At 39.9% G+C, this 26,249-nt stretch overlaps 1 protein-coding gene across 2 annotated transcripts in view; it reads right to left on the bottom strand.

Annotated features, from left to right (window-relative positions):
- Window positions 1-26,249, bottom strand: part of LOC134755337 (protein tramtrack, beta isoform) — a 598,730-nt gene that overhangs the window by 56,522 nt on the left and 515,959 nt on the right. The window contains exon 5 of one of the 2 annotated variants that reach the window (XM_063691856.1): window positions 24,455-24,717. The exons of the other annotated variant lie outside the window; for it this stretch is intronic. Within the exon in view, the coding sequence (XP_063547926.1) occupies window positions 24,470-24,717 (248 nt within the window). The 3' untranslated portion in view covers window positions 24,455-24,469. Of the gene's footprint in view, window positions 1-24,454; window positions 24,718-26,249 lie in introns of those variants that run through there. 2 annotated transcript variants of the gene reach the window in all.

Below are 26,249 nucleotides of genomic sequence, written 5' to 3' on the forward strand. Positions count from 1 at the left end.
TAGATACTAACTATAAAACAGGTACCACAGTACAATACAATACAATATTCCAAGTGCTTTAAGTACCGTGCTGTAGGTGTGCAGTTAGACACATTTTTATTTTTTATGAATAATAATGAATAGGTACTTCATTTATCACAACAAAAGAGACTTGTTTTTTTCATAACATTTTATAAAGAGCATACGTACACATAGTGCAGCATGATTATAAAGGCCCTTCCGGACCAGTATTTTGTGGTTTTCACAGTCGCCAATCGTACACATTGCCGCGATGCCGCTCTGACCTGTTAGCATAAGTTGCGTTCTCGCGCGCGACTCCATAAATCTAGCGCGACTTGAAGTATATGGACTCGCGCGCGAAAATGCAACTTATGCTAGACCGCCAGGTGGTTGCAACATTCTCTGCGCCAAAATTGACCGGTCCATGTTCCTACTAATCAATTATCGCAACTATAACGACAAGTTACATATATCTATAACCTGCTATACGTGCGGTGGCATCATGATTATGAAAGCCCTTCAGCACATCCTTAGTATCTCCTCGTTTTCACCGTCGCCGATCATGCACACTGATACGTTGCTGCTTTGCTGGTTGAAAGTTGGAACAAACCTCGCAAATTTTGCACTTTTTCAGCGCCAAAATATGTCTTATCCATGTCTTAAACAGAATGACGAACATGTTTATCACTTATCGCATTTAAAACGACAAGTTACAAATATCCATAACCTTCTGTATGTGCGGGTGCATCATGATTATGAAAGCCCTTAACCACCAGTATCTCCTGGTTTTCGCCATCGCCCATCGTGCACACCGTCGCGTTGCACCTCATGCTCTGCTGGTTGGAACACACCCAGCGGATTTTGTTGTTCCAACAGCCTTTCTGGTAGAAGGTGAATCCATGGTATACGAGGAGAGGCTTGCCACGCTTAGATCTGACGAAACGGACTGAAAAATAAATTATGTTACAAATACTCATAGAATAAATTATTTACGTATTGGAATTTGACAAATGTGCTTAATTGGTAATCCTGAGATTATAAAATGAAAATATTATGAAAAATTATAGTTTTCAACAATATATATTAGGAAATAAACGGAAAGACAGTTTAAGCAAGTACAATTCATTCAAACTCAAAATCCTTTTGAACAAATTATCAGTTATTAGTAATCAATGAAACAACCTTTTACTGGAATTAATATTTTAATAAAATAATAAAAAAAACACCAACCATGAAGAAATATCGCTTTGGGGTCTCTTATACTTAAAAAACTGTTAACGTAAAAACCTAAATAGCCTCGATCGATGTTAAAAACTTTGAACCCACAAATGTTTTTTGCCTCGTCAAGGGCAATCAGCGTTCTTAGATTCCACGGCACATAATTTACGCATAGTCTATATACAACAAATTTTCTCCTTATTGTTCAGAACGCCAGCGTTTGGTATTAAGTGTCTGATAAAAGTGGAAAAGGTGCACCGCGCTGTGTCTAGAAAAACCAAATCGCTTTCGTTCCCGCCAAGAAAATTGTTGTGAGATATAACACATTACAGAACAACCTTCAATAAACAGTCTTTGAATCTGATACTCAAATTATTTATAAATCATTGCATTAGGCTCATGGTTGTGTATATTCTTGATCTTAACAATCTGATCATTAATTGTACAAAGGGACGCGCGGCACTTCAAAGTCTGCTGTTTTGAGCAACTCCACCATCCTTTGACGCCTTGCTTCTTTTTCTCGAAGTGGCTGAACCCCTTGTAGATCAGTAGACGCTTGCCCTTACGAGACCTTGTGAAGTCAACTGAAAATATGAGTAACTGTTGAACTATTCACATTACCTGCTTGTAGTTAAGATGTTAGATGGGAGAGTTGACAATGATAACATCTACCATCCGTATTAGCCAGTTATCACAAAATTTGCCAAAACTCCGGCTAGTTCTATGTTCTATACCTAGTATTCTGAAAAATTAGGTAGATCAGCAATCTAGGATACAGATATGAAAATTGCGGAAAGTTTCCAAAACGTTAGAAAAGTTCTCGGAAATTTCACAGGAAGCAAAAGAAAATTTTAATTTTAAAAATGGAGCCCTTAACTAACAGTGGAGCACTTAATATAGTACTAATTAAAAAAAAACTGAAATATTGTATTTAATATTTAAGACTAGCATGAAACTGACAAGTAACCATAAAAAATCAAATGCATGTACCGGTTACTTTGGGGACTAGCCAAGTGACAATCGTTCATGGAAAATGACAATCGAAAGCAAAGAAATGTATGAAAATGTTCAACGTGACTTCGATTCATCTGTCATCCCGATACCTAAATATTTTTTCTTTTCGTTTTCGTTTATGTACGATTGTCTACTTACGAGACCTCCTGTCGCATTTGCGTTACTGGAGTGACAGCGACGAACTCGAAATCCCGTATTTCGACAATCGCGGTAGCCAATACCCTGGTGCCTCATGGTTGTGAGCACCTATGACAACCACGATGACATCTTCGCACGTCACAATCTTCGATTGACACCCCGAGTTCTGCTGCTTGCAACAGGTCCAGCGCACTTGCTTGCGGCGTTTCGATCTGACTTTCTGATAATAGCGGAACCCTTCGTAGATTAGTATACGCTTGCCTTTAGCAGATGTAGTAAAATAGGCTGAAAAATGAAAGTGTTAAGGCGAAAAGTTCAGTTCAACAGAAAGGGCAGTTCGAAGTTTCTATAGAAGAAATGCTTAAAAATGCTGCGCAATCATACGTAGGTATAATAATTATTACCTTACCTTACCTTATTATAATCTTAGAAACCTGCACTGCAACACGACCGACGAACAGCTTGTGTTCGTCAGAAATTTTCATAAGATAGGTCATCGTAGGCCATCAACTTCAGTGTAATTTTGAAGTTAGTTTAATTGGCAATATGTATAAGTTTTACTTTAACCAATATAGTTTTATAGAATAGAATAGAATAGAAATAGTTTATTCGTGGCACATTATAACACAAGAAGAACCAAAAGCAAACGAATGATATAATAGAATGATAATGATGATGATGATGATGATGATATGATGAATGAATGATATGATAGATTATGTATGTTAATGACAATAAAATTATATGTTAACGTGTGTAGGACGAATTTCATTATTTACATACGTTATTCACGATGTAGCATATTGCGTATGTATATACCTATAAACTAGATAATAACCACATGAGCAGATGTGATTATCCGTTTTATGCTTCAAGGATGACTCACTAATGTGAGTTCTAATTCTAATGAACGGGCCGCGTCCGGGCCGAGGCATCCGATACTTCGATTTCTATAGAAAGCATCACGTGATCACCGGTCACCTGTAGATGAACCCGTAATATCACAGGAGGCACTTTTTCATTCGGGCCTATCATGATTATGAGGAGTATTTTTGACGGCCACCAATTGGTCGTCAACCGTGTAGACGGTGGATCGACATCCACGGCGCTCGTGTGTAGAGCAACACCGGCGCGTCTTGATGGTTACGTTCTTTTGGTACTAGGTGAACCCGTCGTAGACTAGGAGACGCTTATGTTGCCCGTTCGGGATGTGAAAATACACTGAAGAATGAATATATTTTTTTGATCAGACACAGCCGAAAAAAAAGTGTGTGCGTGTAACCTTTACGCGCGATTGAAGTAACACTTCTTTGACGTTTATCGCTATGTTGGCACTTTGACGTGTGTCCTATTATTGTGCGTGTGTCACTACTGAGCGTTACTTCTGTCAGAAAAAAAAAACTTAGTTACCCTCTAGTCGCGCCTAACGAAGTATTGCTTTAAAAATAAATAAAACAACCCAATAAATCTCAAATTAAACAGAAAAAATTATACTAAAAGTGAACACTTAACCAAAGGAAACAAAATATTTTCCAGAAAATGTACACTAAGCTGTGATGCGGCAGGTAAAAATGACAAGTGTATAAAACATAAAAACGTTTAATGTATTTGTATTTGTATTGTATTTTTTTGTGTGTGTTGTAATGTTTTTCGGGCCTATCATGATTATGAGAATTTATGACGGCCACCAATTGGTTCCATATCCACGGCGTTCGTATATAGAGCTGTTCACCAAGGCCTTAATTTTGGCCTTCTTTTGGTAGTAGGTGAAGCCGTCGTATACAAGGAGACTTACCTACTCGGGATGTTGTGAAATACACTGAAAAATGAGTGTATTTTATTCATGAAATAAAGGCAAAAAATATATAAAATAGACTTATATTGACCGGGATATGGACCGTGATTACGTTTTGTATTGTTTTTGAGCTTCCAACCAACCGTGAATCGTTGAAAACTCTTATATATAAAATAACTTAAAATATCTTAAACAGAAAATATAGGTGCACTAAAAGTGAATACAATGAAAACAATAGTTTATCCAAAAAATATACCTACTAATAATACGAGGAATGATGCTGCAGGGCAAAATGACAAAAAATGTATAAAACACCGTCGTTTAATGTTTTTTTTTTGGACATAGGTCCATCATCCATCATCGTCATCATAGGTTATAGATCAATCATATATATAGGGTTTATCATGATTATGGGTATTTTTGACAGCCACCAATTGGTCGTCAATCGTGTAAATGGTGGCTCGACATCCACGGCGTTCGTGTGTAGAGCAACACCACAGCGCCTTAATCTTAGCCTTCTTTTGGTAGTACGTGAACCCGTCGTAAACTAGGAGACGCTTGCCCCGGATGGATGTTGTGAAATACACTGAAAAATATTAATAATAAACATCAAACTGCATAAAAATAAGTTCTGCAACGCCAATATCCAGAGAGGAAAATGGAGACTACGTTTGTATAAAGAAGAGGCCGTCTACTAAGTAAATATATGGTAATTTACAATTGAAATTATATGAAATAAGAATAAAAGTAGTTGTGTCAATAATATTTTCTATTTCTTAATAAGTCAGACTAACATAACTTACAGCACAAATTACACCAATAGAACAATTAATTCTGTAAAAAGGGATGTTCACGCATCACACGCTTCAAGCTAATATTACAATTAGGTTTCTTAAGCATAGGTAGATGATTATGACTACCCTTGACCGACACTAAATTGTCGTCAACCGTGAGTACTGACGCTCGACAACCGCGGGGTTCGTGTGTCGAACACCGCCACCGCACTTTACCGCTAGACAATGGTCGCTGGTAATATGTGTATCCGGCATATACTAGGAGACGGTTTCCCCTCGCTGAGCTTGTGAATGACACTGAAATCGGAAAAGTTTATAATTAGCTCCATGTATGATCTTTTGTAATCATAATTAATATCGTTTGAACACCGGAAAAAAATATAATATATTTGTAAACCTTCACATTATTTTTTTATTAAATTTTAGTTATTTTTTACAATTATAAGATTACAAATAATTATATAATTACATGAGGTAATTAGTCAAACCCGTTTCGTTATCGCTTCCGGTGCAAAAGTGCCCATAATGCTCACGGCATTACCCCGCTGGATGGCTATGGACAGCCTCTGCACTAGAAACGGTTCGGAGCGGGGGTCCTCTCCTTTTTGCCTAAGTCGACGGCCTATGTCACGCACAAATTGTGCCGTGTCAACACCCCAGCAGCCCGCCGTTCGACCGCAATTTGACACTACTTGCGTTAGTCGAAATATGTATTATCTACTTCAGATCAGATTTAATTTATGATCTATTTCAGACATTTAATTCTGTAAAACAGGTTTCCGCATAACTCGCTTCAAGGTGATCTTACTATTAGGTTTCTTAACCATGGGTGGATGGTGATGTCTACCCTTGACCGACACTAAATTGTCGTCGTCGGTGAGAACCGTCGCTCGGCAACCGCGACGTTCGTGAGTGGAACACCTCCACCGCACTTTACCGCTAGTCAATGATGGTCGTTGGTAGTATCTGTATCCGGCGTATACTAGGAGACGGTTGCCTCTTATTGAGCTTGTGAAAGACACTGAAATTGGAAAAGGTCATAATTGTAGTTAGATTTAAAAAAAACGGCCAAGTGCGAGTCGGACTCGCGCACGAAGGGTTCCGTACCATTACGGAAAAAACAGCAAAAAATCACTTTTGTTGTATGGGAGCCCCATTTAAATATTTATATTATTCTGTTTTTAGTATTTGTTGTTATAGCGGCAACAGAAATACATCATCTGTGAAAATTTCATTTGTTTAGCTATCACGGTTCATGAGATACAGCCTGGTAACAGACAGACGGACAGACGGACGGACAGACGGACAGCGGAGTCGGAGTACGGAAGTGATACGGAACCCTAGAAATGACGATAGAAGCTAGAGGAAGCATCAAATATGGAACGATTCCGATTAAGGAAGCACTTGTAACTTTTTTTTAATTTAAAAGTCAATCAAATAAGTTTTATGTCAAATATGTCATTAGTGATGCAAGCTTTTATCGCTGACTATACTTTTCTTTCAATATTTCAACAGGCAAATAATACTCATTGAGATAATTCTAAAAAGACCAAACACAATTAGGTTGCGTCGTTTTATTACATAGTTCCTTCGGCCACCTTCTAGCTCCACCAGATCAGCTCCATAATATTGGACTATCATCCAATTTATATATCGCATGCAAATTTTTAGCTTCATCGGAAACCGTATTGCAACTTAAATGAAAGCTTGTAAAAAACTATTGAATATATGTATTATGATAATGTGGCTCGATATCCCAAGAAGACAACATTCTTAATGCGATTTATCATTTCATGTGTGATTATTCTTTTTTTTAGGGTTCCATACCTAAAGGGTAAAACCCTATTACTAAGACTCCGCTGTCCGTCTGCCCGTCTGTCCGTCTGTCTGTCACCAGGTTGTATCTCACGAACCGTGTTAGCTAGACAGTTGAATTTTTCACGGATGATGTATTTCTGTTGCCACTATAACAACAAATACTAAAAAGTACGGAACCCTCGGTGGGCGAGTCCGACTCGCACTTTGCCGATTTTTTTTTACTAGCCTATTATGATGTCCCACTGCTGGGCAAAGGCCTCTCCCTAAGTTTATTTTGTCTTCTTAAGTTTATTTTATCGTGACCTTAAAAAGTTATTTGACGTCGTATAGGCTCATAAGTAGCTTTATTTACCAGTTTTTTTTACAAAAGTACCAAGAAAACAATGTCATTATTTCATTTTTTTTTGCATAAAAGAACAATATTATAATCTTATTTAAATAAACGGAAATAACAAATAACAGCATTAAGTATCTAAGTATCTAACTTATAAAACCTAAATTTAAACAAAAATAAATGCTTGATACAAAATAAATTAAGTATGGGGAGGCGTATCATTATCGAATGAATTTTCAATGTGACTTGGTACTCCAGTAGCCATTTCAGAAGTGTAAAACTCTTACGCTAGATGTCGCTAGATTTCATGATCTTGCCTGACAGGTTCATGATTATGTTCTCCCCAGAGTGCCACTAATTCGTCTCCGAGCGTGTGTATGGTGGCGCGACATCCGCGGCGCTCGTGTGTCGAACACCGCCATCTTGATTTGCCATTAGTCAACGGTCTCTTGTAGTACGTAAACCCGTGGTATACTAGGAGACGATTACCTTTTAGGGAGTTTGTAAAGAAAACTGAAAATAAGGGAAAATTATATGGTCTTGTTTATTTATACGTACAGAATTAAATAGAGGTAACAACATTACAGGCGATTTTATCACTTTAGGTAGCAGGAATAAGGTTTTTTTATTTATTTAGGTGGGTATTTTTGAGCTAAAAATAGAAACAAAATCGAACATACGTAAATATGTATAATCTTAATAATTCGCTTCATATTTCTTAGATTTACGAAAAGAAAAAGAAACCTTAAACGAAGAATTTTAACTTCATTTTATACGTACAGTCTATCTGTTATTTAATTATAAAATAAAAATTACAAACTTTACTTTTAAAGTTAAAAAAAAACAATAATCATAATTTAGAAAATATTTTTCTACAAAACTATTTATGCAGTTTTACTTTATTCTATGGTCACAACAGATCCAAATCCAGCTAGAGTCAGGCCACGCTAAGTTTTCATGCCAAGTATTATGTCAAGTATGGAGCTTATATGTATGCATTCTTACTGCCAAGTTTGTGCAAAGTTAGCGTGGCTAGAGTTTACGTATCCTTCGGCGGGTGATTGTGAGAACAGCGCACAGAGAGCACTGTTTCATGCAGGGTGTATATAGTAGCTTTACATCCTAGGGGCTCATGAGTCGAGCAACGCCAGCGAGTTTTACCATAGTTGGTCGCTGATTTCCTGTAGAAGGTGTACCCTTTGTGTATTATTTGACGTTTTCCTCGTTGAGATGTGGTGAACATCACTAAAAACGGTAAAGATAATGTAATTAGTAAACATATAACATATATTAAGATAGGTAAGGTTATTAAGGTTAGATTGGGTAAAAGAAACATTGGGGCAACAGAAACACTTGTAGCGAATTCTCACACAATATCCATACCAAGAGTTTGACACTGACATATTCGAGTTCAGTTCATCATCATCATCATTATCATCATCATCAGCCTACTCTCGTCCACTGCTGGACAGGCCTCTCCTATTGCACGTGCGCCATTGAGCACGATTTGCGGCTACTCTGATCCAGCTCTTGCCAGCCGCCTTGCTAAGGTCATCGCTCCATCTAGTTTAGTTCAGTTTCTTTTAAATCACATGACCTTAGGTAAATGCTTTTTATGAAAATTCCAATGTTATTGATAATTTCCATGTTTTGAAAAACTTAGGTAGTTTTGTTCATATAACAAAAATCCTAAAGGTTCATTAACACATTTTTTTATGCAGATAAAATAAAGCACAACTCAACTAAAAAAGCACAATTAGGAGTTAGTTTTATTCGATTTTTTTTTTTGTTAATAATGCATTTTCCCACCGTGCCCGTTTGTAAATATATAAATATACAATAGTCGTGTATTTATTATAATTTAAATTTTAATTGACATCCTATAACAAATAATTTCAATTATAATTCTATCACAAATCACATCTCATAGTGTAAATTAATTATTAAGTATTAATTAAATAACTAAAAACTTGCTTATTAATTTAAGTATTATAACACATTTTTCTATAAATAATGAGCGTAAAAGTAAAATTGGTAAGAGAACATTTTAAAAAGGCCACATGGCCTATTTGCCCGCTGAATCCGAAATATTTCTCATTCGTACGAGTATCTCACTAGGTTATGCGAGTTGCTCACTGACACTACTTGATCGTTGACTCGTACACAGCGCAGCATCGCGAGGGCAAAGTACGCCAACGAGCGAAGTGAGAAGATAAGGCTTAAAGTATAGGCCACATGACATGGCTCACTTTGTGTATCGAGTATCAAGGTACTCGTTAGAGTATCTCGCCACATGGTTATGCGAGTTGCTAACTGACACTACTTGATCGTCGATCGTATAAACCGCGGCGCAGCATCCCGTCGGCGAGCGGGTCGAACAGCACCATCGCACTTTACCCCCGCGCGTCGCTCGCTGGTAGTAAGTGAATCCATCGTAAACTAGGAGACGTTTCCCTCTTTGAGACATGGTGAATGTTGCTGAAAAATATGTATTTTGTAAAAAAAACTGATAAAAGCTTTCATCGCTGACTGTAAGTACTTTTATTTCGACAGGCAAGTAAAACGGGGTCCCTTTGTTTGACATAATTATTGAAAGTTATAATGTGATTGTCATATTATCATTAGTTATAATTCCGAAACCGTTAACTTTGCAGGATTTTCCTCGGGTTATCCTATAGATAGGTTAGGTTAGGTTTGTTTTATAGCAATCCTGAAAAGTTACGCGTTTCTGAGAAAAACCAAATTATGACTAATGATAATATGACAATCATTACATTATGACTTTCAATAATTATGTCAAACAATAGAGACCCAAGTAAAACTCATCGAGATAATTCTAACAAACCCAAACACAAGGTTGCGTTGTTTTATCACAGAGTTCCTATGGCCACCTCATGTATCATCATCAGATCAGCTAGATGGTACAATAATATCGCATTGGCCAACGTACATATGTACCCTTAGCTCATTCTAATACGAGTAATTTATTTTATTTATTTAAAATTTAAATCAGGCAACAATGGCCCAATAATGGAACATAACACATGGAATAACGGGAAGTGGGTCTAAAGTAGTTTGTAAAATTTGACCCGAACATTCATAGGTTGCAAGTTAAATAAAAGCTTCTATAATTAACAGTTACATTAATGAAAAACTATCAAAAAAAATGTTTGGCTTATTAAATCTGGCAAAATGGGGTAATTCAACTTTGCAAATGATTAGTTATGATTTGGCTAAGTATAAGAAAAAAATTGGTTGATTTTCTTCAGCAGATAGTCAGAATATAGATTGGTTTGTAGACCATACTTGTTCGGGTTTGTAACATTCTGTTTTTACTTGTTGAAGCCATGAAATATAGGTATGCTATAACCGGTCAAAGTGTGGAGTGTTCCAGAGATGAGGACCGTGAGGAGAATTGCAAATGACCGTACATTATTGGAAATTTTAATATTCTAATAAATAGCTGTATCACTATCACTACATAGTATAAAACAAAGTCGCTTCCTGCTGTCTGGGTGGATGTCTGTCCCTATGTATGCTTAGATCTTTAAAACTATGCAACAGATTTTGATGCGGTTTTTTTTAGTAGATAGAGTGATTCAAGAGGAAGGTAACCGTGCGAAGCCGGGGCGGGTCGCTAGTCATACATAAAATACGCCATAACTACGGCAGTAACCTTACAATACTTACAGTACAGTCCTGCTACTCGTATCATGGTCGTCTTTTTATCACTTCTTGTCATGTTATGCGTCACTTTCGCACTTACATACTTGTTAGAACGTGACAGGCATGATGACAGATGATAAAAAACCGACCATCTTAGGCCTACTGATTCAACATGTAGTCACGCACACTCAAAAGTGCAGCCTGCATGGGATTGCGATTTCGTTCCTTCCAGATAAATTGTGTCTTCGTGATATACTGTATCGTATCGTATATTAAAACTACATAGGTCATCCTTGCAGTACATGATCTTGCTTAGTAGGTGAATCCATCGTCTACTAGTAGACATTTCCTTCTTATTATTGTAATGACGAATAATTTTACATAATACAGTGTTATTTAATCGGAGAACGATCACCACCCCTGTAATTAGAGTAGTTAGGATAATGATTATCTTTTACTATAGTAATAAATAACAAATGTTTATTAAGAATCAATTTGGTTATAACAGTCAATCTTTCATACTCTAAAAATTATACTAAATTACTTATTGTAATTGTTTTTATAGAGAACATCCTCGCGAGAAATGATTATGAGTGTTTCTCACTGACAATAATATGTTCTCAAACGTGTAAATAGTGGCTGTGCATCCTAAGGCGGCGTTGGTGGAGCAACACCACCGCTCTTTACCGCTCTGCTTGGATTCTGATCTCGTGTAGTAGGTGTACCCATCGTCTACTAGTAGACATTTCCTTCTTATTATTGTAATTGTTATTATAGAGAACATCCTCGCGAGACATGATTATGAGTGTTTCTCACTGACAATAATATATTCTCAAACGTGTATATAGTGGCTGTGCATCCTAAGGCGGCGTTGGTGGAGCAACACCACCGCACTTTACCGCTCTGCTTGGATTCTGATCTCGCGTAGTAGGTGTACCCATCGTCTACTAGTAGACATTTCCTTCTTACTATTGTAATTGTTATTATAGAGAACATCCTCGCAAGACATGATTATGAGTGTTTCTCACTGACAATAATATATTCTCAAACGTGTATATAGTGGCTGTGCATCCTAAGGCGGCGTTGGTGGAGCAACACCACCGCACTTTACCGCTCTGCTTGGATTCTGATCTCGCGTAGTAGGTGTACCCATCGTATACTAGCAGGCGCTTGCCCCTCCTTGATGTAGTGAAGGTAGCTGAAAACAAAATTCAAAAGTTGGATTTGGAAGATTATATGTGGTTAATGCAAATATTGTAAAGTGAGTCACCTTTATTATAAAACGGTACAATAGTTGACAGCCCCATTGTCACCTCTATTCCTCGGAATACTGAAGCTTGAAGGTGGCAACAATTGGGACAGTTACACTAATGTTTGGGGACTGGGAGATTTACATCATAGATAGATAACCAGAGAACCGACCGATTTATAATAGAAAAGAATATATTTTGCTTGATATAGGTGGTTACTTGTTACTCCTAAAGACATATCGCAGTTTATGATTATGTGTCCCTCTCACGTACAAAAATGTGTCTTCAAATGTATAAATAGTAGCTTTACATCCATACTGAACTTGACCAATACTGCAACACCATCTCAGCTTATTTTGCTTATTCGGCCGGGGTTTCGCGTAGTAGGTAAACCCCTTGTAAACTACAGTCGTTTGGCTCTTCTCGATGTTATAAATTGCACTGTAACCAATAGGGATGATGACACATGTTGAATTTTATAACAAAATCTAGTAACATAAACAGAAAATGAGTAATTTATCACAATAATGTAGATATTGAAATAATATATGGAAATAATACAAAATACAGGACTTGAAATTTCAAAACTTAAGTTTTGAAATTTCAGTTACTTAAGTAACTTTTTTTAACTTCCAAATAGAAAAAAAGTAAGGGTACCTCATTGCATTTTATCCAAAAAAATATTGTAAAGCAACTATATACATAAACGCAATATTTCACCAACAAAATAGTTATTTGTTATACAAGGGTGCAAAGTTGTATTTCACCCGCGAGTGTGGAATTGAAATACGAGAAAGCGAAAGGATTCTATAGTTGAACCACGAGCGAAGCGAGTGGTTCTAAAATAGAATCCTGAGCGTAGCGAGTGTTTCAACACACGAGAAGTAAAATACATTTGCACCCGTGTGTAACACAAAACTTTTCCCCTCACTATAGCGAGGAAAGTGCAACATCCACAGGCGTTAGATCATCTTCATCACTAGAATCACTAATTTTTTTTACGATAATACGATATTATAAAAGAAACTGGAAGTTGTGTATTTTTACGTATCGGAGTCAGTGAGACAATTTTTGTTGACAATGTTGACATTTCTGACGATGCGTTTTGAAATTGCATCGACTCAACTTGTGCGTTCAGAATTACATTCAACATTATTTAAAAAAAACAAGTTTCTTATGGAATTTAAGGTTTATTACTTAAAATCATTAAATAAAGCTAAATTTGGTATTTATTATTAAATTCTTAAACCATTTATTTATGATAATTAATATCGAACGAACCATTATTATGAGCGTTTTACGTTTTGTTATCTGTCAAAACTGTCAAAAGCTACTTAAACACGCTCCATCCAAGGTCAAATTACTTTCCCCACTAGTGGATAAAATGCGTTTTTCCCCGCTAGTTTTAAAGGATAAAAGACGGCTTTCCGAGCTAGTGAGGGGAAAACGCAATTTTCTTGTTCTGTCCATACATTCAAAATGGGCTCTTAGTGAACTTGACATCACGTTCACTTATCGTTTTGTTAGGAGCGTTTCACGAGTGAAGTACGACTGTCGGACTTTGACTATCATTTCTGACTTTTGTATTGATTTAATGCAATGGGTCCCATATAGAGATTTGATCCTAAAAATAAACCTGATCGATTGATACCATTAATGAAAATTTGTCATTTAGCCTATTCAAGCTAGGATTTTATTAACACGGAAAAATAATTTTAAAGAAGGTATAGTGATATTTCTATACATAATATATAGATACAATAGCATATTTAAAGGGCACAGTTAATTATCTGCCCCCTGAGTTAAATGGTAGTAGCAAGTGGTATTTTGATTTGTGCGGTATGTTTATAGTAAAAAATATAAATATGTATAGTAAAGATTAGAGTTTTAAATGATTCACGGTTAGTTTCACTAGACTTATATTGACCGGGATATAGACCGTGATTACCTTTTGTGTTATTTATTAGCTCCCGATATTTCGACGCAGTTTCGACGCGCAAGAATGAGGGTAGACCGAGCGAGGTCTACACAACTTTGACACCCACCCGCTATCTTCAGTCACCCGATAACATGATGCATGTAAACGCGTCAAAATATTGGGAGCTCATAAATAACACAAAAGGTAATCACGGTCTATATAATGGAAGATACAAATATAAATACAAATCTAAATAGCTTTGACGCCATGTCCTCGGCTCTGGACGGGATCCAGGCCGAAGGTAATATCGGAGCGAGGGAGGCTGTAGAAGCCTCCAGCACGCCCGAAGTTTGCTCCCAGGGAGGGGAGGGGAAAGCTGAGGTCGACAGAGACGACATCGTCTCTGGTGCGCCCAACGACAACTCCTCTGCCAAAGAGCTGCATGTTTCTAAACGCTTGTCGGGTGCTGCTCGCAAGAGATTCCGCAGGCTGATGGGTGACGGGGTAGCCAAAGAGCAAGCCCTGTCTATGGCCCGTAAGCCCTGGGCGGAGATCACTGTGGAGAAGCCGGCCACGGAAAAAGGCCCTGTAAAAAGGGTCCGATCTGAGGACGAATCTCCGCAGGGATCAGTGAAAAAGGCCCCGAAACTCCGCGTTGAAACCTCAGGGGAGTCTCGGCATCCGAGCTTTCGGGAGGTAGCGGGGTCCTCACGAGTAGGGATCCGTAATTCGGACCCTATGAGTGAGGACCAGATGAAGTTGGTCCACCGGCATCTAAATCTCGCCATGGTCCAGCAATGGGCAAATGCGAAGGGCGGTGCACCACAGTTTCTGGGCTTCATTCACAAGACAGGCTGGATACTTGTGACCTGTGTTAACCAGGTTAGCAGGGACTGGCTTGTGAATGAGGTCCCGAACTTAAAGCCGTGGCCGGAGGCCAAACTCTCCGTCATCCCGGAGGGTGAATTACCCAAACCAGCCACGGCTATCACCTTTATTCCGGAGTCTGAGGCGGCCTCAGTGGAGGAAGCCTTGGCGCTGATCAGGGTCCAGAACTTTGGCCTGAACACAGAACTCTGGAAAGTTCTCGGGGAAAAGGCTGAGCAGGGGGGCAAGGTGGTCACCTTCGCTCTGGATGAGCCTTCCTCCGAAACTCTTAAGGCCAATCGTGGAGAGGTAGCCATTGGCTTTAAGAAAGTACTGTTCCGGCTAAAAGGGGGGCCAAACGCTCCCCCAGCACAGCAGACGGAACAGCAACCTCAGTCCCTCGCCGAATCTACTCCAGGGCCAAGTACCAAGGTACCTGGCGGCCGAACCATACCCCAGGGCTCTCGTGGCCGTGGGGGCGGGCAACCGGCAGCCAGAGGCACAAGGGGCATGACGAGGGGCATGGTACCCGGTAGGGCCAGACCCATAACCTCGGCGACAGGAGGGCCTCAAGGGACTCCTATTGCGAGAGGCAGGGGTGGGCCACAACGGGTCACCAAAAGGGCCAAATAAAAGGCCTTGGACCTACGGCACCCGCGAGGGTCCTGCAAGCGAACATCCATCATGCGGCAGCCGCCACGGCCATTGTTGAAAGCCGGCTTGCAGGACACGTCGACCTCGCACTACTTCAAGAACCTTGGGTGCGAAACTCAACCATACTAGGACTGAATTCGGTTGGTAAAGTTTTATGCAATACTAATGGAATTAAGCCTAGGGCCTGCATTGTTTTTGGCAAGAACATTGACTTTCTACCTGTTCCAGAGTTATGCACAGACGACCTGGTAGCAGCGTATGTAAATCTCAAGGGATGGAGCGGGCAGAGAATTATACTCTGCTCGGCATACCTCCCTGGAGACAGGAACGACCCCTCTGCGGATCTCACAGCCGTGGCCGAGTACGCCCGCAGACACAACGCAGAAATGCTGGTGGGATGTGACGCTAACGCCCATCACACCAACTGGGGAAGCACCGACATCAATGATAGGGGTGAGTTACTACATGACTTTCTTCTATGCAATAACTTCCAAATTCTAAACATGGGATGTACACCCACCTTTGTCACTAGGGTCAGGAAGGAGGTTTTAGACTTGACTTTTGCATCTTCAAATCTAGCCAGGCACATTCAGAACTGGAGGGTAAGTGATGCGGAATCGTTGTCAGATCATAAGCACATCTGTTTTAATATAGCTTTTTCTCTCAGCGTTCAAACGGTTACCTTCAGGGATCCCCGGAGGACGGACTGGGAAGGCTACAGGAGCAGCCTAGAAAGTAATCTGGAATCCGCAGCGAAGGTAATCAAAACGCGGGAGAGTTTAGAACTTGCGGTGGAGGTGGTCTCAAATGGCATTGTAAGTGCCTTTGAAGAAAACTGTGCTCCCAAGTTCAAATCAACCAAACGTGTGGTCCCATGGTGGAACTCCAACCTCAGGAGGCTCAGGGACAAAACACGCAAGTTATTCAATAGGGCTAAGAGGACACAGGAGTGGGAGGTCTATCGGAAAGCCCTAAATGAATACAGTAAAGAGATTAGGAAAGCTAAGAGAGCGTCATGGAGGAGGTTCTGCGAGGAAATTGAAAATACGCCTCAAGGAGCGAGACTTCACAGGATACTCTCCAAAGCTAGAAGTAATCAAGTGGGCCTTCTCAGGAGGCATGATGGCTCCTTCACTGCTAGTGAGATGGAGACTTTGGAGCTCTTGGCTGAAACTCACTTTCCGGGGGCAGGACAGTCACACGAGCCCCAGCTGGTCAGAGGCCTGCATAGGCCTCGCCCAGAGGACTGGAGGCAGGCTGCCCTCGTCATAAGACCTGGGATAGTGAGGTGGGCTATAAACTCCTTTAAACCTTACAAGACGTGCGGCCTGGACGGAGTAAGCCCTATGCTAATGCAGCGAGGAGCTGAAGTCCTAATCCCGCATTTGGTCAGGATCTTCAGAGCTAGTTATGCCTGGGGACACCTACCGGAGCAGTGGAACATGGTTAAGGTATTATTTATACCGAAGGCTGGGAGGAAGGATTACGCTTTAGCCAAGTCCTTCAGACCCATCAGCCTCTCCTCGTTCCTCCTTAAAACCTTGGAAAAGGTAATTGATAAGTATATCAGGGAGAGCTGTCTTCTAAACAAACCCATACACGACACCCAACACGCTTACCGTAGGGGCAGATCTACAGAGACTGCCCTGCTGGAGCTGGTTGACAGAGTGGAAAGGGCTTTGGAAGACAAAGACATAGCCCTGTCGGCCTTCCTAGATATTGAGGGCGCTTTTGATAATACACCCACTCGGACACTGGTGGAAGGGCTCAGGGCCAAGGAGGTGGACGCCACCACTATCCGCTGGGTGCAAAGCATGCTCTCAAGCAGAATGGTTAGGCTAGACTTGCTTAACACTACACTGGAAGTGGCCACTGTGAGAGGCTGCCCGCAGGGGGGTGTCCTATCTCCCTTGCTCTGGACTCTCGCGGTGGATGGACTTCTGCATAAGATGGCGGAGCTCCGAATCGACACTCAGGGGTACGCAGACGACCTTGTTGTGACGGTGAGGGGCAACTGTCAAAGTACTTTATCAGACCTTATGCAGAGGGCTCTCAACACCATAAATACATGGTGCAGAGATAATGAATTGTCTATCAATGCGGACAAGACAATTATAGTTCCATTCAAGAACAAGCGGAAACTAGACAAACTTAAGCCGCTTGTCATGAATGGTAAAACTATTCCGTTCTCAACAGAGGTCAAATATCTGGGGGTAACACTGGACCAGAAACTGACCTGGAACAAGCATGTGGACGGAACTATACAAAAGGCTAGATCAGCCTTGGCAATATGCTGTCGTTTAGCAGGCAACCGATGGGGTCTAAAACCCAAGATTGCCTTGTGGCTGTACACGGCTATAGTGAGGCCGATAGTGTCTTACGCCTCCGTAGCATGGTACAGGAAAACGACGCAGAAGGCAACAGTGACGAGGCTTGGCAGCCTGCAAAGAACTGCCTGTGTCATCGTCACTGGAGCCATGTCATCCTCCCCGACGGCAGCCCTAGAGGCCATACTAAATCTACCGCCCCTTCACCTGCATCTGGAATTGGAGGCGAGATCTAGTATGCTTAGAATTGCGGGCGCGAGGAGAGGTAATTGGTTATCGCAAACTCTGAGACTGTTTAAGGAATCAGTGTACGATATTCCTGTTCTTGGGATGCCGTCCGACACTATGGCACCCAAACTTTGTCCACTCAAACTCTACTCAGTGGAACTCCCCAAAAGGGAGGACTGGTCAAACAGTCAAATTAAGTGGAAAGAAGGAAGCCTGAGGTGGTACACTGATGGCTCCAAATCCGGATCTGAAGTAGGCTGCGGAGTATATGGTGAAGCGCCCAGGAAAAGCATCAGCTTAAACCTAGGGTGTTTTTGCTCTATATTCCAGGCAGAGGTATACGCCATTATTGAATGTGCGTCAATGAATCTGCAAAGCAACTACGGCAACCATACTATCTATATCCATTCGGATAGCCAGGCGGCACTCTTAGCCCTAACCTCTGATGTCACCACATCGAGGCTGGTTGAGAACTGCAGGCAATTATTGAACAACCTTGGAGCCAGGAACAAGGTTGTTCTACGTTGGGTCCCGGGGCATGCGGGTATCGTTGGAAACGAAAAGGCCAACGAACTCGCGCGAGCAGGGGCTAAGGGGAAGAACTACAGTCCTGAGCCGTTTTGTGGGATTCCCAGAAGCCTAACGCGGCTCACCCTAAAGACCTACTGTCACTACAAAACCATTCAACTCTGGAGGGAGAAACCAGGGTTGAACCATTCCAAAGCGCTTATCAAGGCCTTCAGCAAAAAGGCGTCTTCGAGCGCCTTGGCGCTGCCTAGGAACCAACTGCGCAACTTGGTCAGGGTGCTTACCGGGCACTGCGGCCTAAATAAGCACATGCACACTATGGGGAAACGTGACATGGGGCGGTGCAGACTCTGTATGGAGGCAGAGGAGACGCCCCTACACATCCTCACAGAGTGCCCCTGCCTAATGCGCACTCGTGACTTGATCCTGGGTGGACATATATTGCGCCCGGAGGAGTTAAAGTCTCTCGAAACCAAAAAGATCCTGCAGCTGTTTGAAGTTGCAGGTTTGGATCGAGAGTTGTAGTAGGTGGCGATCACAATAGATCAGAGATGGTCGCAGTGATACATAGGCTCTGGAGCCTTACATAGCCCCTAGAAAAAGAAGAAGAAGAAGAATCACGGTCTATATCCCGGTCAATATAAGTATAGTAAAGATATTTATCTTGTTTGATATAGTTACTAGTAACTATCTAGATACGCCTAAAAACATTACGAAATTCATGATTATGAGTCCCTTTCATGCACAGAAATTGTTCGTCCAATGTATAAACAGTTGCTAAACATCCATGTTGACGTTGGCTAGTGCTGCAACACCATCGCAGCTTATCTCGACTGACATCTTTACCCGGTCGGAGTTTCGAGTAGTAGGTAAACCCCTTGTATACTAGTAGACGCTTGCCTTTCCTTGACGTTATAAATTGCACTGGAACCAAATAAAACTAAGATTTTCTTCAACACTGTCACGAATATAAATAAATCAATAAAAATATTACAACTGTAAAGAAGGTATACTGCTATTTACGTAGCTAAACATAAATAAATAAATAATAAATAAATATTATAGGACATTCTTACCCAGGTAAGCCCAAGGAGGCTCGTGTTATGGGTACTCTCAGACAGCGATATATATAATACTTAAATACATAGAAAACACAACTCACTCAGGAACAAATATCTGTACTCATCACACAAATAAATACACATAGAACACAATATAATTTTAAAATGGGCACACTAAATCAGTATTAATTCAAAAGTAGTGTATTGCAAAACCAACGGATTAAAAGTCGATTTTACCGGTATAATGTATATTTCAAAGGCACTGTATTACAAATAAATATACATCTGGCAAAAACATACTTAAGTAAGGTTTTTTAGTTATTGTATAGTTAACTAAAATAATCCGTCCTATATGGGCCAGTTCTCTAATTTCGGATAACGCGCTTCATGGTTATGCGGTCCTTTCACCGAAATTATCGCGTCCTTAAAAGTATAGATCTCGGCTCTGCAACCATGTCGTCGTTGGTGGGTCGAGCAACACCATCGTAGTTTATGGGCGCCGTCGCGGGGTCTCGCGTAGTAGGTAAACCCGTCGAGTACTAGTTGACGCTTGCCTCTTCCTGACATTATGAACTGCACTGTAACGAATTAAAAACTGAAATAAATAAGCAACAATTAATGTTAAACACGTGAATGTAGAGAATTGTAATAAATTATCACTTATAGGGGACATTTTAAAGAACGGGTTTAAAAAAGAGTCAAAATGTATTACAGAAGAGGTATTATAATATTTTAAACCCGGTATAACTCGGTACCAATATCCATACCAACGGCTTTAGATTAATAGCAATAGTGATGTTTAAACAGTTTAATAATTTAGTCTAGCGCCATAACACTTAATAGGTACTTATATAGGTATTAAGTAATAGTAAGTAGTTATAGTAAATACATTTTTGGTGCAACTTTTTAACTAATAGTAATAGATCTACCGTTTAACTGAGGCGGTTGGTAAGTAGTTAGGTCAACTAAAGACCGGCAGACGGCTTGGTTGCATGAAGTTGACTGTATAGGATATGTTAAGTAAGTAAAAAAATTGGCGTAGGTACTAGAAGAGAGGCCTATGCTCAGTAGTGGGCGATAAAGGGCTGATATGATGAAGTAAAAACTAAAGTAAACACTCGGCTATCTTCTTCACCAACCGCCCGAGTTTGGTACCTAAACACAATAAATAAACAATTGAGATCGAACTAGGGAAGACATCACATTATTTTGTTAAATATTTTTCGAATAGGAGGCGCAAACACTTGCTATACTCGTCCTTCAGTGTTAAAAGCATTTAGCCTTTCAAATAATGCATATACCTAGGTACTCGAGAATTTGAGACTGGTACCGCCGTGGCCAAGTGTTCTATAAGTCAGGAAGCGTAAGGCCGCTTTCCCACTGACGTCCAGTTTTTTGCAGTTACGGTTTTCTGCAGGATCCCGTTTTCTGTAGTATGCGTGCAGTATCCCGCAAACAGAATGCTCGTATGAACGTTAACTTTATTATCACGTATACTACTAAAACGGAAACCTGCGGAAAACCGTATCCCGCAAAAAAGTGGACGTCAGTGGGCAAGAGCTCTAAGCTGGAAACGCCGATTTGACCGACCGATTCGGCCTCGGTCACTTCTTCCTTGACATCTATTTCAGCTTACAAATTCGATAGGATAAGACAGGATATGATTATTCTGATCTCTCGCCTCATGATTATGGATTCCTTTGACAGACACAATTGTATCCTGGAAAGTGTAAACAACGGCTTGGCACCCATATCTTCTTTGGTGAGTTGAGCACCGCCATCGTATTTTGACGGCACCTGGCTGTGGGTTCCCATAGTAGGCGTACCCATTGTATATGAGTAGACGCTTTCCTCTTCTTGATGTAATGAATTGTGCTGAAACAATGTGAGCTCAGATTGTACGTATTACTTAGCAAAAAAAACAAAGGTTGCATGCGCACATAAACTGTTTAAGATGACGTATTTGAATGCAAATATACACAATTTTGGTAAAATTCTTAAATTGCCGTTATATAAAAAAAACACAGATTGTGGTTAAAAAAAGCTTTATTGACAAATTCTTGTAACCGTGCATTTACTGCTTTCTAGCACCGATGCCATGTTTTTATTTTTAGTGTATTCCTCTTTTTCGGACTAATAATTATGAGGATTTCTTTTTCACTTTTTCCAGATATTATATTTTACAGGAGGTACATAAAATAAAATAAAAATAAAATCTAAATACGTTTATTACCAGACACAATTTAAAATGGTACAGCGATGGAAAAAAAACAGAAACATAGAAACATTATGGTGTAGGTAACTTAAACTATAGATTTTTTAGTGTTTGGTAAAAGGATACCAAACACAATCTGGTACTTCATTACGACATCAGGTGCTATAATTAGTACAATAAGTAACTACGTCGAAAATTTTAAGGGCCATATGTAACGATACACTAGCGAATAGGTATAGGTATTTCCAATTTTTCGCACTTGTACTAGCGTACCCTGAGCGTTGGGAGGAGCTTGCTGGAAGAAGGTCATCTTGGCGTTCTACCATCCATAACGGTGTCAAAATATTTGAAGATAACCGCCTCACCAGCCTAGACATAAAACGCCAGTTGCGGAAAGAAAAACCTAAGCCCTCCTACGTGTACACGTTCAACGCAGCTGGCCAACTTTATTGTCACGCGTGCAATAGAGCATTTAAGAACAAGTTCGGCCTGGCCAGCCACATTAGAGCTCGTTCCCACTATGTCGGACGTCGGTCCGATTTTTAATCGGCTGTCGTAGCGGCAGAACATTTTATATGAAGCTGTTCACACACGAACGACAACGATTTTGTGTCGGATCCGACATAAATTATCGTGCGTTTTGTCAGCCCTCCGTCCGGAAAAAAATCGTGTCGGCTGCGCTGTTCACATGATGTCGGATGTCAGACCGACCCCGCCCGCGCCGCACCCCCTGTGCCTCCCGCGCGTCAAATGAGAACCTCAAATGGCACCAGCTGCGGTCGTGGCCGACAGCCGACTAGTGTGAACAGAGGCACCGACACCCGATTAAAAATCGTCCCGACAGCCGACTAGTGTGAACAGAGGCGCCAACACCCGATTAAAAGTCGGCGCCGACATCCGACATAGTGGGAACGAGCTCTTAGAGCTCACGCTCACGCTAGACAACGTCCATAATGTTTATTTGGGGTCGCCGTCATCGAAAACGATGAGGAGGACTATATACTTGTACTACAAAACAAATGGAATAATACATAACTTTAACACTAGGAATGCCAAGAAACTGGTTAGTGTAGGTCGCAAACTTAAAAAATCTAATAAGCTCACCCATATAATGGGGCCCACTGTTTATAATGAACTGCCTAGAAGTATCTTTGAAGCTCCCAATTTAATAGGGATGATGACACATGTTGAATTTTATAACAAAATCTAGTAAAATAGTTTTAGTTATACTTATACTTAGTTATACTTCTGTATGTAATTTTAGCTTTAAGTTTATCACGAATAAAACATTTGATTCTTGATTCTAAAATAGATATGAAATAAAATAGAAATGAGCAATTTATCACAATAATGTGGATATTAAAATAATATATGGAAATAATACAAAAATGCGGGACCTGATAGTTTCAAACTTCCAAAAAGGGAAAAAGTAAGGGTTCGAAGCCATTCGATTCCTTACATTTTATTAGAAAAAAGATTGTACCGCAACTATACATAAACGCAATATTTCACCGACAAAATCGCAATTTTTCTTATTTTCCATACATTCAAGATGGGCTCTCAGTGACCTTGACGTCACGTTCACTTATCGTTTTGTTAGAAGCGTTTCGCGAGTGAAGTACGACTGTCAGACTTTGACTATCATATCTGACTTTTGTATTGCTTTAATGCAATGGGTCTCATATAGATTCTAAAAACAAACCTGATCGATTGATACCATTAATGACAATTTGTCATCTAGCCTATTAGCTTTAGGCGCCGATTAAAAAACTGGCTTGTCGAGCGCCCATTCCACACCAAGAGTTCTGGGACTTCTGGGCTCACAAATAGGTAATGAAAACTGTAGAAACTGTTTAATTACAATACTATTGTATACCTGCTTAATTACAATACTATAAATTTTTCATAATGTATGTGTAAAATTAAATAGGTAACTATAAATCGATCCATAATGTTGACATATAAATTGGTTTTATGAATAAAAATTATTATGATTAATGATTATGAATATTATCACATTTGACAACCTCACCATTCACAGTATATAAGTGGGCTTTGCATTTGTGAGTCGCGTGGTGGGTGCAGTACCATCGTGCTTTCCCGTGTTTCTCGGGTCGCGCGGAGAACGAGTATCCGTCGACGACCAGCTGACGGTTGCCCCGCTTTGACAGTCTGTAGGACACTGAAATCAAAAGGGGCTTTTAGAATCTTTGGGAAGTTTTTCTTTTATTTTAACACGTTACATTCATACTTTACTATCACCGGACTAGATAAACGGAAGGGTAATTTTCGTAATACTACGAGACCGAGTAGTACACTTACTACCTTTTTTTGAACTGTACTTACTTATATTATATAAGAAAGAAATTATGTAATTTTAGAGATAAATTTAAAAAAAAATCTGCAATGAGGAAGACCATTTTAATTTGGTACTTTCAATTTAAGTTACTTAAGTAGGTAGGTACCAGCTATAACATAAAAAAGTTATATTTCAGTATCAGTGTTTTATCGTAATAGGTTATCTAATAATTAACAATTGTATTACAATTGTAAATTTTCAGACATTGGCAAATATGCCAACACAAAACAAGCCCCCTAAGCCAAGCCAAGCCAAGTTTGATTAATAAAAAGCTATAAATAGTTATTATTTGGTATAATTTGAAAATACTTCGCTTATCTGCATTGCACTGTCTATTTTCCGGAGCTCATGATTATGGTGGTTCCTTACTGCCACAAGATCATCCCCTACGGTGTAAATAAAAGCCTTGCATCCTTGAGGCACGTGGGTCGAGCAGTACCATCTGACCTTCCCGTGCCTTTCTGGACGGGCGGAGAAAGTGTAGCCGAGGTATACTAGTTGACGTTTTCCTTTTTGTGACAGTTTGAAATACGCTGGAAAATGTAGAAATTTTAAAAACTGTTTACAAAATCAAAACCGAACCAAATGGGCAGCGTCACGCGTCAGCGTCAGCTATCACCGTCGACCGTAAGTAGAACTGACACTTTTCTCGATTGATGAAACGCAGTCAGCTTTTAGCTGCCATGGGAGGGATCGCTTTTATTAGTATTTATTTTTATTCTGTTGCTCTTTCCCATTTACCTACTTAGCGCTGTACAAATTGCAGTACGTTCCAGGTTTAATAGTAAAAAGAAAATCAATTAATAGTTGGATATTTATTATATTATATACTGATAAATTGACTTGAGCGTACATCTTATGTATTTTTCAATACTAATGATTATGTCCATGTTTCACTGTCAACACTATATCATCGACGGTATAAATAACAGCTTTGCACCCGACGTACCCGCGCGTAGAGCAAGTCCATCTGACTTTGCCGTTCTTCACAGGTCGTGGGCTATAGGCATATCCATTGTACACCAGCTGTCGATTGCCCCTCTGCGAGCGTTTAAAAAAAACTGAAAATTATATAATATGAATAATAAACATGCCATACGTATAAGTATTATAATACTTGCCATACTTACCATACTTATTTAAATTTATAGACTTTAGTTGGCGTAATTGTTTTGACCTTTGAACCGCCGCTTAAACTTGTGAAACTTCTATAAGTTTACTTAAAAAAGGTAATAAATAAAAACAAAAGTTTAAATTTCAGCAGCGGGCGTACAGCGACCTACGAGTGCAATACAACAACGGTCTCAGGATGCTGCCTCCTGCAGGCCTGCCAGGAGGCCGCCAAAAATTAAAGATGGCCGACGGAGGAGTTGGTTCGTATCAAAAACTTAAAGCTATGGACCTAAAAAGTACCTGAAAAAAAATTGGTGCTTTTGTCCAGCGTGTCCACATTATCACCTGAAACTGCCCTACTATAAATGTAACTAACAACCTTGGATTTACATATATCCGAAATAAAATTCTTTTATTATTATTAAATTTATAGTTTGTTAAAAAAGTTATTCCACAAAATATCAAATGTTAGCGTTGGCTAGATAACGCTAAGTAATAGCAGTGCTAGGTGAAAAGGATCAAGAAATCATGGTGTAAAATGAACTGAAATTGTCAAGGCACCATATTGGCAATTCACACAAATAAGTCTAGGTATCTCGGCGGGAGTCTAGGTAGGGACCTCGACGGACTTTCTCTGATCAGATCGGGGAAATCCTGAAGAAAGGCCAGGTCAAGAGCACCCTAAACCGGCGAGCGTGTATGAGGAATGTTATGAAAGTGAAGGAAGCGAAAGAGATATGTCAGGATCGTAGCAAGTGGAAATCCGTGGTCTCTGCCTACCCCTCCGGGAAATAGGCGTAATTATATATGTATGTATGTGTAAGTCTAGGTATAGCTCAGAACTATTGGATATCCTGGAATCGCCAGTGTAAAGAAAAGCGAAATACGATTAATTTTCTTTATTCAGTAAGTACAGCCTTATTTATTAAGTAAAAGTGAACTATAATATCAT

Source organism: Cydia strobilella, chromosome 2 (genome assembly GCF_947568885.1).
Source record: "Cydia strobilella chromosome 2, ilCydStro3.1, whole genome shotgun sequence".
In the NCBI taxonomy this organism is placed as follows: domain Eukaryota; kingdom Metazoa; phylum Arthropoda; class Insecta; order Lepidoptera; family Tortricidae; genus Cydia; species Cydia strobilella.